General features: G+C 33.5%; 1 protein-coding gene across 3 annotated transcripts; it reads right to left on the bottom strand.

Annotated features, from left to right (window-relative positions):
* Nucleotides 1-440: 440 nt before the first annotated feature.
* Nucleotides 441-8546, bottom strand: LOC148305037 (palmitoyltransferase ZDHHC16). Of its 3 annotated transcripts, none has more exons than XM_088267323.1 (5): nucleotides 8371-8546; nucleotides 6893-7106; nucleotides 5579-5726; nucleotides 4247-4438; nucleotides 441-2429 (listed from the first exon to the last, which is right to left on the bottom strand). In XM_088267323.1, exons 2-5 carry the CDS (start codon nucleotides 6937-6939, stop codon nucleotides 1671-1673), a joined length of 1146 nt encoding a protein of 381 aa, XP_088123449.1. In that variant the 5' UTR covers nucleotides 6940-7106; nucleotides 8371-8546; the 3' UTR covers nucleotides 441-1670. The 3 variants fall into 3 exon arrangements, with proteins under 3 accessions (XP_088123449.1, XP_088123450.1, XP_088123451.1); XM_088267324.1 differs by having other exon boundaries at nucleotides 6893-7103; XM_088267325.1 differs by having other exon boundaries at nucleotides 6893-7103; nucleotides 8395-8546.
* Nucleotides 8547-12706: the final 4160 nt, after the last annotated feature.

The following is a 12706-nucleotide window of genomic DNA, read 5'->3' as shown; positions in this document are numbered from 1 at the left end:
TTTTTACATTGTTCCAAGTTTCGAACCTCAGTTCAACTTAGAGGAATTTTTTCATGGTGTGGAACTTTGGATAAAATAATACGTCAATCGTTGGCCTTATGACATCTGTTGAAATATCTGACTAATAATTTGTAACATCACAAGGATAAATAAAAGAACAGATCCCTGATTTTTCTTGCGGTCGGTAATTAGTCCGCGCCATAATCATGCCCTATATCTATCTCGCTCTCGACGCTACGCATCGCCAGTGGGTAAGAGTGACACACGATGTGTGCTTTGATTTATTTATGTTAAGATCTTATTTGTTTATATTACGATATATTTCAAGAATAATGTGACACACATGTATTATGAGTACCAAAAAGGCACAATGAATCCCATTGAACGTTTTTGTTTAGGAAAATAAATCGTTTCTTAACTAAATATATGATAAAAGAATCATTTAAAAAACGGCGAAATACCCCCGCGCACGGGCGTCTCTTAGGAACAAAGTTAACGCGGTTAAAAGGTTAAAGAGATTTTACCCCTATCTGTATTTTACAACCAAAAAGGTAAAAGTAAGAAGGTGAAAAATCACGGTTGAGCGCATCTTGTTTGTGAAAAAATTGGCATACGGTTGGTCACCACTGTATTAGATTATTGCTAAGGATGTATTAATTGGTAATACAATATGAATACAACAATATATGTATTATTATTGCTAAGGATGTCTTAATTGGTAATACAATATCAATATATCAATTAATTACTCTAGTTGGTGGAAAAACGTCCGTTTCCCGGTTGAGAGCCCTTCTTAAGGCCACTCTATGGGGTGGGCAAATCATCAATATATAAATAACACTTTATCCGCTCTAACTCGATGAATGTATTTAATACAGGTGTAGAGCACCTGCCGGATAGCACTTATCTGTATTGCCTGCGCATGGTCGAAGAACAAAAGTAATTGCAAACCATATTGCATACGTTTCCGGCATCTCTCGGGCACTCTTTACGGTATTTTTTATTATGTATCAGCGGGATACCACCATATTAACTGTCTTTCGGTTTTACTGGCTTTTTGGTAATTATTATTTGTTTGGTCCTTATGTAGAAAACATAATTTTTTTGTACATATATTTTTAAAAAACATGTGCGTGACACGTGAAACTTTGTAGGATTAAGAAAAAGTTGATTATATGCATTGACGATTTTACTATTTCGTGATTACAAAATGGTTATGTGGAATTTATTTGTAGAAAATCTATCTTAATTTAATGAAAAATTTATTTATCCATAAACATTAATTCACATTATAAAATAGGTACCGTGGCATAGTTGGGTAGATGCTCAACTGCGAAACTGGCGTCATGGGTTCGATCCCCGCCAAGTGCAAAATAAATTCAAGAAAGATATATTTTCAATCGGTCTGAGTGTTTGTGTATTTTTCACATTTACCTTCCCTATCTATACTATTCTACCTGCAGAAAACCTTCTAAAAGTAAAGGCTTTGCGGGTTATTCCTTTTAAAAAAATGTGCATAGACTGTCTATGAAGTATGCAACGGAGAGTGTAAAAACATTTCTCCCACTCTTTCCTTTCAACTGCTGGTAGGATTTGGAAAGGGGACAGCTTTTCATTTTTGTCTAAAAAATTTCCCTTCAAAAATTTAAAGATTGAGGTGGTTGATCCAATTACGGCCAGTCTCTCGAAGATTGGTGCACTGTATGCCAAATAAGGCCAGTGCCAACAGGGGGATGCGCTGAAGGAAGAATTAAGTGAAAAAATATAGATCGACCACCGACGAGGCCTAAAAATAACTTCCAGTTCTTTTTCCATCCAAAATCGTAAGGATTTCGAAAACCTTTCCCGAGCCTTTTTGCCTCCGCTTGATTTATATGTGATTCGATGCTCGTCTCGCCTTTAGAGATAAGCTTGCCGTGCCAAATAACTAATGTCCCGAGAGCGAAGAACACTGCCACGTTTATTAAAGCCATAAAAATAACGGATCTCCTCATCACTGGGTTGGCAGATATTTTTTGCGCAAAGGTTATTTCAGGGACGGGAAGGTTGTGTTCTCTGGGTAACAGGTTTGTGTCATATTCAGGAAGCCCTAAGACGGGCACAAAGCCCCCTGAATTATTCACTCGAACGGGGTGGCCAATCAAGTCCGGTTCGTTATCCGAAGGAACGGCTGTAGTGTCCCCCACCCATAGAACTACATACCCGATGTCTATTCCGGCAATTATAATGAAAGTAACACCTATCAGTGTGTATAGCATGTAAAGGTAGAAGTGCCTGCGGTTGAAGTGACCCACGCAGTTGTTTAGCCAGGGGCAGTGGTGATCCATAGACAATATGCAGGTGTTGCAGACAGAACAGTGGTGGGAGCGAGGGGGTTTCGGTGAGATACATTTTCGACAAATGCTGGCTGCTTCCAAAATGACCGCCCCCTGCGACACAAAAATATGGAATTAATATTTTACAAAGACCTTTTACATCACATTTTAAAGAAGCAAAAACAAATTTGAAATGCATATCATCACTTAAATGCAGAACCATCCTAAATAAACAAAGTCGCATACAAGTCAATTTAGTTTTCATTCATGTTTGTAGTGTGTTTATAACGCAACTGATTTTTTACAGCAGATAGTTAAATAAATAGCTATCCAAATATTATAAATCTAAACATCTACATATATTAAAATATAACTGTTTGCTTCTCCATCTCTTCAAGTTATTTAGCGATTATAACGTGACATTCAAATATGTGCGTGTATTTATTTATTTATATAAAAAATGTAAACATTAGTTTGTTCAAAATCTTATACCTTGTCAAGTTGTTTACGGATTTGGTTAGAAATTTTTACGCAATCTTGCATCTGAATACACCCATAGTTCTTTATACCTGCCATAGCTAAAAAAAACTTATTTTCCAAAACTGATTGCATCTGTTAAATGTAACAACACACGCAATACTAAACATTGCGCATGGCAACATTGCTCATTGCGGACAGCGTGCTTCTTGACAGCTGCTGTCATTTAGCATTTTGAATATTTTTATTGCACTATTGTTTTTGTAGATTTTTAATATTGTCATAGCTTTGAGAGCATTTTAAATTTTGCATATTGGAAATGTGAGCTTTATATTTTCTTTCTTTTACACCAGACTGAGCGACAGCAACGTGTGGCCGAATACAGCTAGTTTACAATATTTGAAGATGTATCTCATCATTCCATTTGTGATTTTCGATGTGCCTACTCAGTCGGTTTATGTCAGTTATGCAAATAACATAACAAATGTACATGGAAAAAAATGGATATTGAATTATAAAAAGTGAATGTAATGCTATCATTTTCAGAAAAAAAAAGTTTTTTATAATCATTTGAAGAACATGTAAGATACCTGTATGATACACGAATTGACCTTTTTTTACTACATTAAAGTTGGTCCTAGCTTGGCCAATTTTACTATGTGAATATTTGTAGTTGAAAATTTCAAAAAAAATCTATGAATACCTTGAGGAGATTCGACATAATTAACAAACTGTCTCTTATACATAATGTATGGAAGTGAAGCAAAGAGTTGGCAAAAGAAGGATGAAAGTAGTTGACAAAATAATGGAGAGTTATCGCAATAAATTTCCAATGAACCATATAAATGTAATAGTCGCAGAAATAAAACTGTTAGTTTTAAATTACACATTGACTTTTTGACATTGAAATTGACAATTTGGGACATACAACAGTATATGTACATAGAAAGTGTTGATATCTAGGGACTAAGTAAATAAAGTGTTGGAATTAGTTTTTGCTGATGTCCAAGAGGTGGCGTTAATTATTTTTAAAATTATTTATTTGCACGAGATATGTACTAAAAATAAAATACATAAATTTTTGTCTGAACTGAAATTCAATGCGAAAAAGTCAAAAAATTTCAATTATCTATGTATTATATATGTATGCACACAGCGGAATAGATTTTAAAGGTTGTAAATTAAAAGTAGTTAATTTATAATAATGATAGTAATATTTGGCTAATTCACAAAGCTTCATTTTTTTAAATATTGTCTTAAAGGTGCTTTATATTTTTATTATTTAAAATAATAAAAAAAAACATTAATAGGCCGTATTTATATTTTAGCTTAAAGCCGATACTACTCTAAATTCAGCACTGTATGCAAACTACAGATAATCCATAGTGTAACTATAGATAATCTATGGTAATTTAGTAACTGCTTCGCCTTTGAAAATGTGCAGACGTACTTACCTCTGGAGGGATTCCTGGAGGAGTCACAACGGCTTTGTAATAATGAAACACAACATTGATAAGGAGCCAATGCCCAAATATCATGAGGAATACGGTCATAGAGGGACTCCTTTCCCACCAGTATGGTAGACCGAGCCAGTAGGCGATTCCCACAACCGCAAGAGTCAGCATCGAAACAGCGAATATGAAAAACTGAAAACAGGTAATAAAAGCTATAGGTAACAAAATAGGTGACCCCCCATGGAAGCGAGGGTTGCGTACTTGCAAAGAAATAGCATAAAACAATGGACATACACACATTGAGCACTGGACATATTGCTCTGTGATGGAGACAGTAAAGTGGGTTTACATGACAAAAGCCGCAATATTCAAACTATCTTGTATAGTGAATAATTACAAGAATATTGGTTTTGATCAACAACTAAAAACCATAAAAGTAAACAAAAAATTGCACTTTCAACACACATGCAATGTACAAATAAAAATATAAGTCAAACAAATTTTCAACAATATGTTATTTATATATATATTTTCAAAGGTATGACAAAGAATTTTTGCAAAATATGTAAAAATAATAAAATAAAATAAAACGCTTACTCCTGGAACTAATTAGCATGCAGTCCGCCCGACAACAATATGTTGACAAAAGAGTAGATTAATTTGTAGTAAATAGTATAAAATTGGATGGTTAGTAAATTTACACTGGATTATTCATCTTACGGATGATATATCAATGTAAGTGTCTCAACTTCAGATTAAACATCTTATAGTCTATAAGGAAGTCTAAGCATCAAGACCCGGTATTTGGCTGGCTTAACTGTAATCACATTATACACTTGTATAATGTTCATCATTGGTTGCAGCTGTCAAGCCACGTTTTGCCGGCCACTGATCTATTATACCGTTAAGTTTTATTAAACATATCGCTCACTTCTTTCATGAACGTCATAAATCAAAAATCGTTAATTTTCTGTTGTGCATGTTTTCGGAATGCCCAGAAAATTTACTATATCCCAGCATAAGCGGCATATTTTTAACTTAATATTTACCTGCTACAGGGCAGAAAGTGTTGTTTTTGCATTTTGAAGAAAAGGTTTTGTTTAATTACTTTTTTAAGTATACTAAATATTTTTCAAAGGGAGAAAAAACCTTCAGGTTTTACCTAAAAAAATCTGTTGCAAAGTAAAAAGTTCAATAAGTGGCTTGATGTTTATTTTGAATACGTTGTATTACATTTTTAAACTTTCAAAACATTCTCCTGAAAAATCAAGTTTTTTGATTTATGACGTTCTTGAAAGGAGTGAGCGATATATAAATTACATATTTTCATACCTTGCCAAGTGCACCTGCAAAATTATCTACAAACCAAAAGATGGGTTCCAGAGCTACATCGGTGGCGTAGTTGGCATTCATATGATGATTGTATGTAAGGGAATCAACAGTTAATTTCCATTCCTTCCAAGCCCTTAAGTATTTTCGCCTGTAAAGAAGTGTTATTATAGAAATATTAAACAATTGTAAAGTCCCTACGCACTGGTTTGCCATGTGGGAGTCTGAGGATAATGATAATCTGCCATTGTTTCATTCTTATTATTGTCATGACTCATTTTTCTTTCATATTATATTTTGACATCTCATCAAAGATGAAGAAGAATATGGAAGTCTGGGCATTTACGGGGCCGACGATTGTCATAGGCTGGTTTAAGTGATCACTTTACACACGTGTAACATTCACCAATTCTACTCATTATTGACAACCACACTACTCAAATTCTTGGAAGTTCTATATATATATGAACCAATTTTGAAACATTGTTCTTGAATCACTAGAACTTCACAAGAGACATCTATTGGTGAGATAAAAAGAAGCTTTTTGTTAAGCAGAAACTCTTTTATTAGTATGTGAGGTCCGAATCCTGGATTATAATCACACACATGAGAAATGCCAGAAAATATCATTTTAATTTTTATTATTTAAGCTTATAATTTGACCAGATAATTTATTTACAACATTTTGAATGTTTCCAAATACTTGTTCTCTTCTGTAACTCCTGTAATTGGAGATAATCCAGATTTTGTGAACAAGTATTTGGACACACTCAAAATGTTGTACATTTTTCTTTCATAAAATAAGCAATATTATGATTTAATAAATAATTCTTCTCATTCTTCATCAAACCCTTATACAGCGATGTGCTGCTATGGGTTAAAAAATTATTTAGATTGGCATTCCACGCGGTTGGCAGTATCTCAGCCGAATATTATGCCCAATACCATACATTTAAACCACGGCGAATACAAATAACTACTGAATATTTGCTGCATCTTATGTGTTTACCAAAATGCGAGCCTGTTGCTAAGATATTAGCAGCACATCACTGCCATTATCTGCACCCAGTGGTACAATGAGCACCGACTACATTGTATTGACAGTGCTATCATGATCGTTACCTACATGGAGGCAAGGCGATCAATCCTGCGCTTCAGGCACCAGTCTAAAGTAATACTTAAATAAGTGTATGTATAGTAGACTGAAAAGCCACTAATGTTTATTTTGACCCCCTGGGAATCGAAACCAGGGCCTCCAAGTACAGTAGCCAAATGTGCTTCCCACTGCATTTTGACAGATTTTGTCATGAATCTTACCTCCAAGTCCTTGGGAACTTGATGAATCTCCATTTAAATATTGCCATTTTGTCTTCTTTTTTCAACTAATTGTATTACTTCAGTAAAATACTAAAACACCTAAATTGCAAATTCCATAATCAGAATTCAAAACAGGCTAAAGCCAACCATAATGCCATCCTGGCTTATGCGATTCTTTAAAAATGTCGTTTGTAAAACTTTCTACTCCTAACTGCTGAAACAAACAAACAAAAATATTAATTTAATTAACCTTATTATTTTTGACATCTCAACACAGATGAAGAAGAATATGGAAGTCCGGGCATTTACAGGCCTTACACGGTCATATTCTACCAATGATTGTCAACCACACTAGTCAAATTCTTAAAAATTATATAAATATGATCCAATTTCGAAGCTGTACTTGAATCACCAGAATTTCAGTAGAGACATCTATTGGTGAGATGAAGAAGTTTTTTACTGAGCAGAAACTGTTTTATTTGTAAGTGAGGTCCGAATCCTGGATTATAATCATATACATGAAAAATGCCAGAAAATATCCAGCAAAATATACGTAAATGCCTAGACTTCCATCTGTGTTGAGATGTTAAAAAATAATATGAAAAAATTACTCCTATAATTGGAGATAAACCAGACCAAAAAGTATTTGGACATACTCAAAATGTTGTAATTAAGCTTAGTTCACTAATTAAAGAAGGACTCTAAATATCTGGGCTGTTGGCTTTATGACCTGTGGGGCCATTTTCTAAAGATGAAGATCAGGATAGAAATGGCGAGAGACCACTTCTTCAAAATGCAAGACTTCCTTAACACATTGTTTGCGGGAAACGCTTGAAAACGTCTTTAACATACCATAAGTAGGGAGCGGGAGACACTTATGATTGACTATTTGCTTACTTTTGGTACAGCGCTAGGCACCTAAAAAAAGTGTACAGATCGTAGTTGGGTTTGCGGTTACTTGTGATTAGTATACGATTCTAATTAGTATACTAATTAGGGTCGGGGTTGATGAAAAAACCGCTCACAAAAAATGTGTTAATAATACTAGCTTAAACTTAATCGTTCGTAGTGCGAAGTGTCGGTGTTTGAAAGAATACCATTAAAAATTAGAAATAGATTCAATTTTAACAACTCACAAAACCCAAGTTCAGATCGGCCTGTACTGTAAATTTCTTACCAAACATAGTTCTAATTCACAATCAATTCATTTCGGTCGTTGAAAATTCAACGAAAGCAAAAAAGAGGACATTGGATTTCACGAGTCCAGATGAAGTTTAAATTCATCGTGATTTCACAATTTGAAAACATATCTATAAGGAAAAAGGCATGGAATTACGTTTTCAAACAAAAATTTAACAATTAATATTGTTAAAATAAAATAAAACACCAAATAGCACTTGCCCAAGAAGGAAAGATCTTTCAAATTCGTACGAAAAAACTAAACTTGAAATTGTATTTTCATAAGTCGGTTCACTTACCTATGTGTTTAAAAATTTACATACACAAAAATAAATAATAAATTTGTTGAATTAATATCGGTTTTCATTCTCTTAACAAGTACGTCTCAAAACATTAAATATTCTGCAAAACGAAAACATCGCCGAGGCCTACCGCCCGTCATGTTTATTGACGTTTTGACGTTTGTATTGCTCCATGCCGGTCGATGTTGCCAGAAAGGAACTAAGTGTGTACTAAATAAATGCTGCCATATGTAAATCAGTACATTCGGTTTTTACTCTTGAAATTAACGGGGTCAACTGTTTATCTTTTCATCTCTTCACTTAAACACAACTCTATTTTTTTTTAGGTTAAGCTTTGTATACAGTTATAAAAGAAAGCATAAATATATAATTTTGTATAATTTTATAATAAGAACGTAAAATCATTGTTAAAACCCTTTGATGAGCGCAACATCCAGTAAGAGTTATCATAGAAAAATATGATTTTGTCCACTTTCCTTTGTTGAATTAATTTTAAATTTCGCATTCTCCTATGTTTCACAAATTTTTTAATAAAGTTTTTTTTGCGATCGAAGATGGTTTTAAAAATCCCTACACATAAATTTTATACTATAACATGTACGAGTAAAACATATTTTTATCATAAGATTCTCAATGATAAACCATATATACACCATATGGTATAAATAAATAACGTATTTGTAATATTGTAAATCGTTTTTAAGTCATAAAACGCTATGTAACGGTGCTAATGCTTAGTTTTGAGCGCGGTAGGAACAAAAGTAAACAATATTGAAACAAATTTACATGAAGTCGCCTACTTGATAAAATTATTCATAATGCATCTTATATCTTATTTTTTCGTTTTACTTATGAACAAACAGTATCTGCCCACTAATTTTCAAACAACTGTATAAGGTATAAACCTTGACCTGTATCACCATTCTGTTTTTGGTTGACTGGAGGATATTGCTTCTTGGCAATAAGCACGCCAATGTTAGTTTATTTTGTAAAATAAGTTTGATAATAAAATAAATAAAATTGCGTTTTTTGTATCAGAATCAAATTAATAATTATTACGGTGTTTATAAATATGAAAATAAATTTCAAAATCTTTAAAAATTTTATTTTTATTTTTTTATATACATTTACTGAAATCATAATTTATACGTATTTAGTATTTTTTTGCAGAGACCCACTAAGCCACCTTGTGTGTCTTGTCGGTGGAGTTCTTTTTTCTTACATTTTTTATTGTTTTTAACGATTTTAACCTAATATAGACACAAAAAACAGAAAAAAATTAAGAATATTTGGTAAACATTTTACAATTTTCATAAATTAACTCTTGATCAATTACCCATTCCTTTATTTTGCCTTTGTTCCATATTTTATTTTGACCTCTAACATCCGTCGGCAACAAATTAAAAATGTTCGGAACGATATATTGCAGTGTTCGACTCCCATATTTATTGTTAATTCTTGGGACTATCAAACCTTCGTTGTGTGTAAATCGTGTATCATGGTTGTGTACAAAAGGATTTCGATATTTTTGTCTAGTTTGCTGTTCAACGATGGTACTCATCCACAATATTCCACGTACCGGTAGTAATTTTAAATGTTTATATATCAAGATTGGATTGTCCCTTTGATTATATGTATATATATATGACTCGGCACAATTGTTTTGACTATGGAATATTGTAAATAACAAACTAACCATCTCGCCACTTCCCTTGCAGAGGAAAGCATAAATAATTTAATGCCACACCACTCTGTATTATCATTTTTTGCTCTTCCTTATACATACCTGCCGATTATTGCGACTCCTGACCTGACCGCTTTCAAGTACTTGACATACTTGATCATAGTAAGTTTTCCTCGGCCTTCTGCTCCTATTTCCAACAACAATCGCCTCATAAATTTGTTTTACCGTTCTTTCCTCACCCATTCGTTCAGCATGTTCAAACCATCTCAATACCTACACCTTTCTTAATTTGATATATAATGCTTATCTCAGCCTTGCATATTTCCTTATTTCGCCATTTGAACATCTATCATCGTTTGGCGGCACATTCGTCTTAGATATTGCATTTCGGCATATTAAATTTTGAAATATTAAATTTTTAAATGGATATAAAGCGATAACAAATTATAAGCTTAAATAATAAAATGAAAAGGATATTTTAAACCAGCCTATGACGGTCGTAACCCCCGTAAATGCCCAGACTTCCATATTCTTCTTCATCTATGTTGAGATGTCAAAATAATATGATATAAATCTTGTTTTATATTATATGTCACCAGAGATTTGAATGGATCATTCTCATGGTGTGTTATTATTGGCTAAAAAATTAAGCTGAAAAATCACAAGACCATCGGATACATTCTTATTGAAATCTGTAGAGAAGCTAGGGAGATATGGAGGCTTAGACTTTAGATATTTTAATAAAACGAAAAACTTACACCGCTATACGTCATCAAATTTTACGTCATCGGGTGTGTTATGGGGCGTATCTCTTTATGTATCTGCTCTATAGAGCTGTAATAGTAGTAGCGTGGATACGTTTCTGTGACGTCATTCGTTACCAACTTACGAAAACAACGTTTTTACGAAGGCGAATTTTGCAAAAGAAAATGATGAATGAAAATATTGATTAAATTGGCTGTTATAAACACAAAACGAGTCGTACACAATCCTTTATATGTTGAGTATGTTATATTAGATATTCCTCTCGAGTGACAATACCCTATGGGCGATTGTCCACTAAACGGAATTTGACCGTCCGGCAGTCCGGATTTGAAAAATGAAAGCGACTACGACAGTTTAGCTTTATCGAATTTACGCGCAACGTGCTCACGCACCGATCAAGAGCACCGATTCGAATAAAGATGGACAAAAGCACAAGCCAATCCAAGCCAATCGTCGTTTTAAAACGCTAACTGACGTTTTTTTTTTTTTAAATTACCTAACGTCCAAGTGACTCTGAAATCTAGATACAGCTTATGTAACACCGTTTTTCATGTCCCTACTCAGGCTTCAACTTTATTAGTTTCATAGCTTTTGCCTACTCGTGAGTGGATTTACTCTTTATGTTTAAAGTTACTATAATTTCATGTAATTCATGAGTAAAAATTCTTGGCAAAAACACTCGCTTGTGCCGGACGGTAAAATTCTGTGTAATTCCGTGTAGTGGACAAACGCCCTATTAATGCATAAGGTATTACGGCGTTTTTTTCTCCAAAGTCATGAAGAGTGGGTCATAGTTCATATTGGAATGGTGACATTAAGTTGAGAGTGTATCTGTGACTGGAGCGAGCCGTGACAGTTGATTGTAACCTTTACCACCTTGTTCATCATAAGGTTAACCACATTCTCAAACAATAAACTTTCGCTAGGCGATGCCATAAAGCGCGGAGCCATCCGAAGCGACGCGACGCCGAGAACATCGAAAGAGGGCGTGATTGTATTTTAATAATAATAATGAACAATGCCCTCCAAAAGATGAAAACAATCATTTTTAATATGCCAGTATTTGGTGGCCCATTTATGTTTAAAAATTAATTGTTAGATGATAGAATTTGATAATAATAAACGAAATGTCAATGTCACTTAAAAAAAAAAACTGTGGAACAATTACATACGTTATGTTAATGTTTTATCATATTCTCAATATTATTAACACTAAAAGCATTTTTTTGTTAGTCATTTATACTTATTTATTTTATTTACAAAAATATTAATAATATAGTATACGAGTATAACCACTCACCGAGATTTGTATGTCTACCGGTTTCGTACCCGTCTCTTCGTCAGGACAATCACTACTTATTATTAACATTTTTGTAATGTTTTATCAATGAAACGAAGATGAATTTCACTTTACTTCTAGACTTTCATTTCTAATTTGGTATTTAAAACCAGTTGTTAAACCAAAGTTATCGACACTACGTAGTTAAAATGTTGCAACTGCAATATATTCCAGAACTTCTTGTTCATCTTCAAACCCTTATCCGCATCCGATGGTGCATGAGGCACTGCATCATATAAACGCAGAGTTACCTTGATTTTTTACACACGAAGGAAAGGTGATCCAGGGTTTCAGTGAGTCCAGGGTTATATTGAATAAATACGTATTAGGGTGAATAATCACATATTTATTTGACAATTACACTATGGAGGCGGACAATATGTATATAGAAAATATAAAGTCACATAAAAAGAGGCAAAGTTTGAGTTCCTCAAAATCATAATTTTAGGGAAGGTAGCGGGAAAATGATTGAGGGACTGTCATGGTTAAGAACTATAAAAATGGACCTACCTTGGGGTTTCAGAACTGTTTCAACAGCCAAATGA

The sequence above is a fragment of the Brachycentrus maculatus genome, unplaced genomic scaffold (assembly GCF_059751285.1).
Source record: "Brachycentrus maculatus isolate JH-2025_06_01 unplaced genomic scaffold, ASM5975128v1 h1tg000292l, whole genome shotgun sequence".
Classification (NCBI taxonomy): Eukaryota; Metazoa; Arthropoda; class Insecta; order Trichoptera; family Brachycentridae; genus Brachycentrus; species Brachycentrus maculatus.
Note: the sequence above shows the minus strand (reverse complement) of the source record. Positions and strands in the feature narration are given on the sequence as shown.

Coding starts and splice junctions, on each gene's coding strand:
- LOC148305037 (XM_088267323.1), bottom strand. CDS start 6,939: ATGGCAATATTTAAATGGAGATTCATCAAGTTCCCAAGGACTTGGAG. Junction 4,439..5,578: donor TTGCAGGTGCACTTGGCAAG/GTATGAAAATAT, acceptor ACCTGTTTTCAG/TTTTTCATATTCGCTGTTTC. Junction 2,430..4,246: donor CTCCAGGAATCCCTCCAGAG/GTAAGTACGTCT, acceptor TTTGTGTCGCAG/GGGGCGGTCATTTTGGAAGC.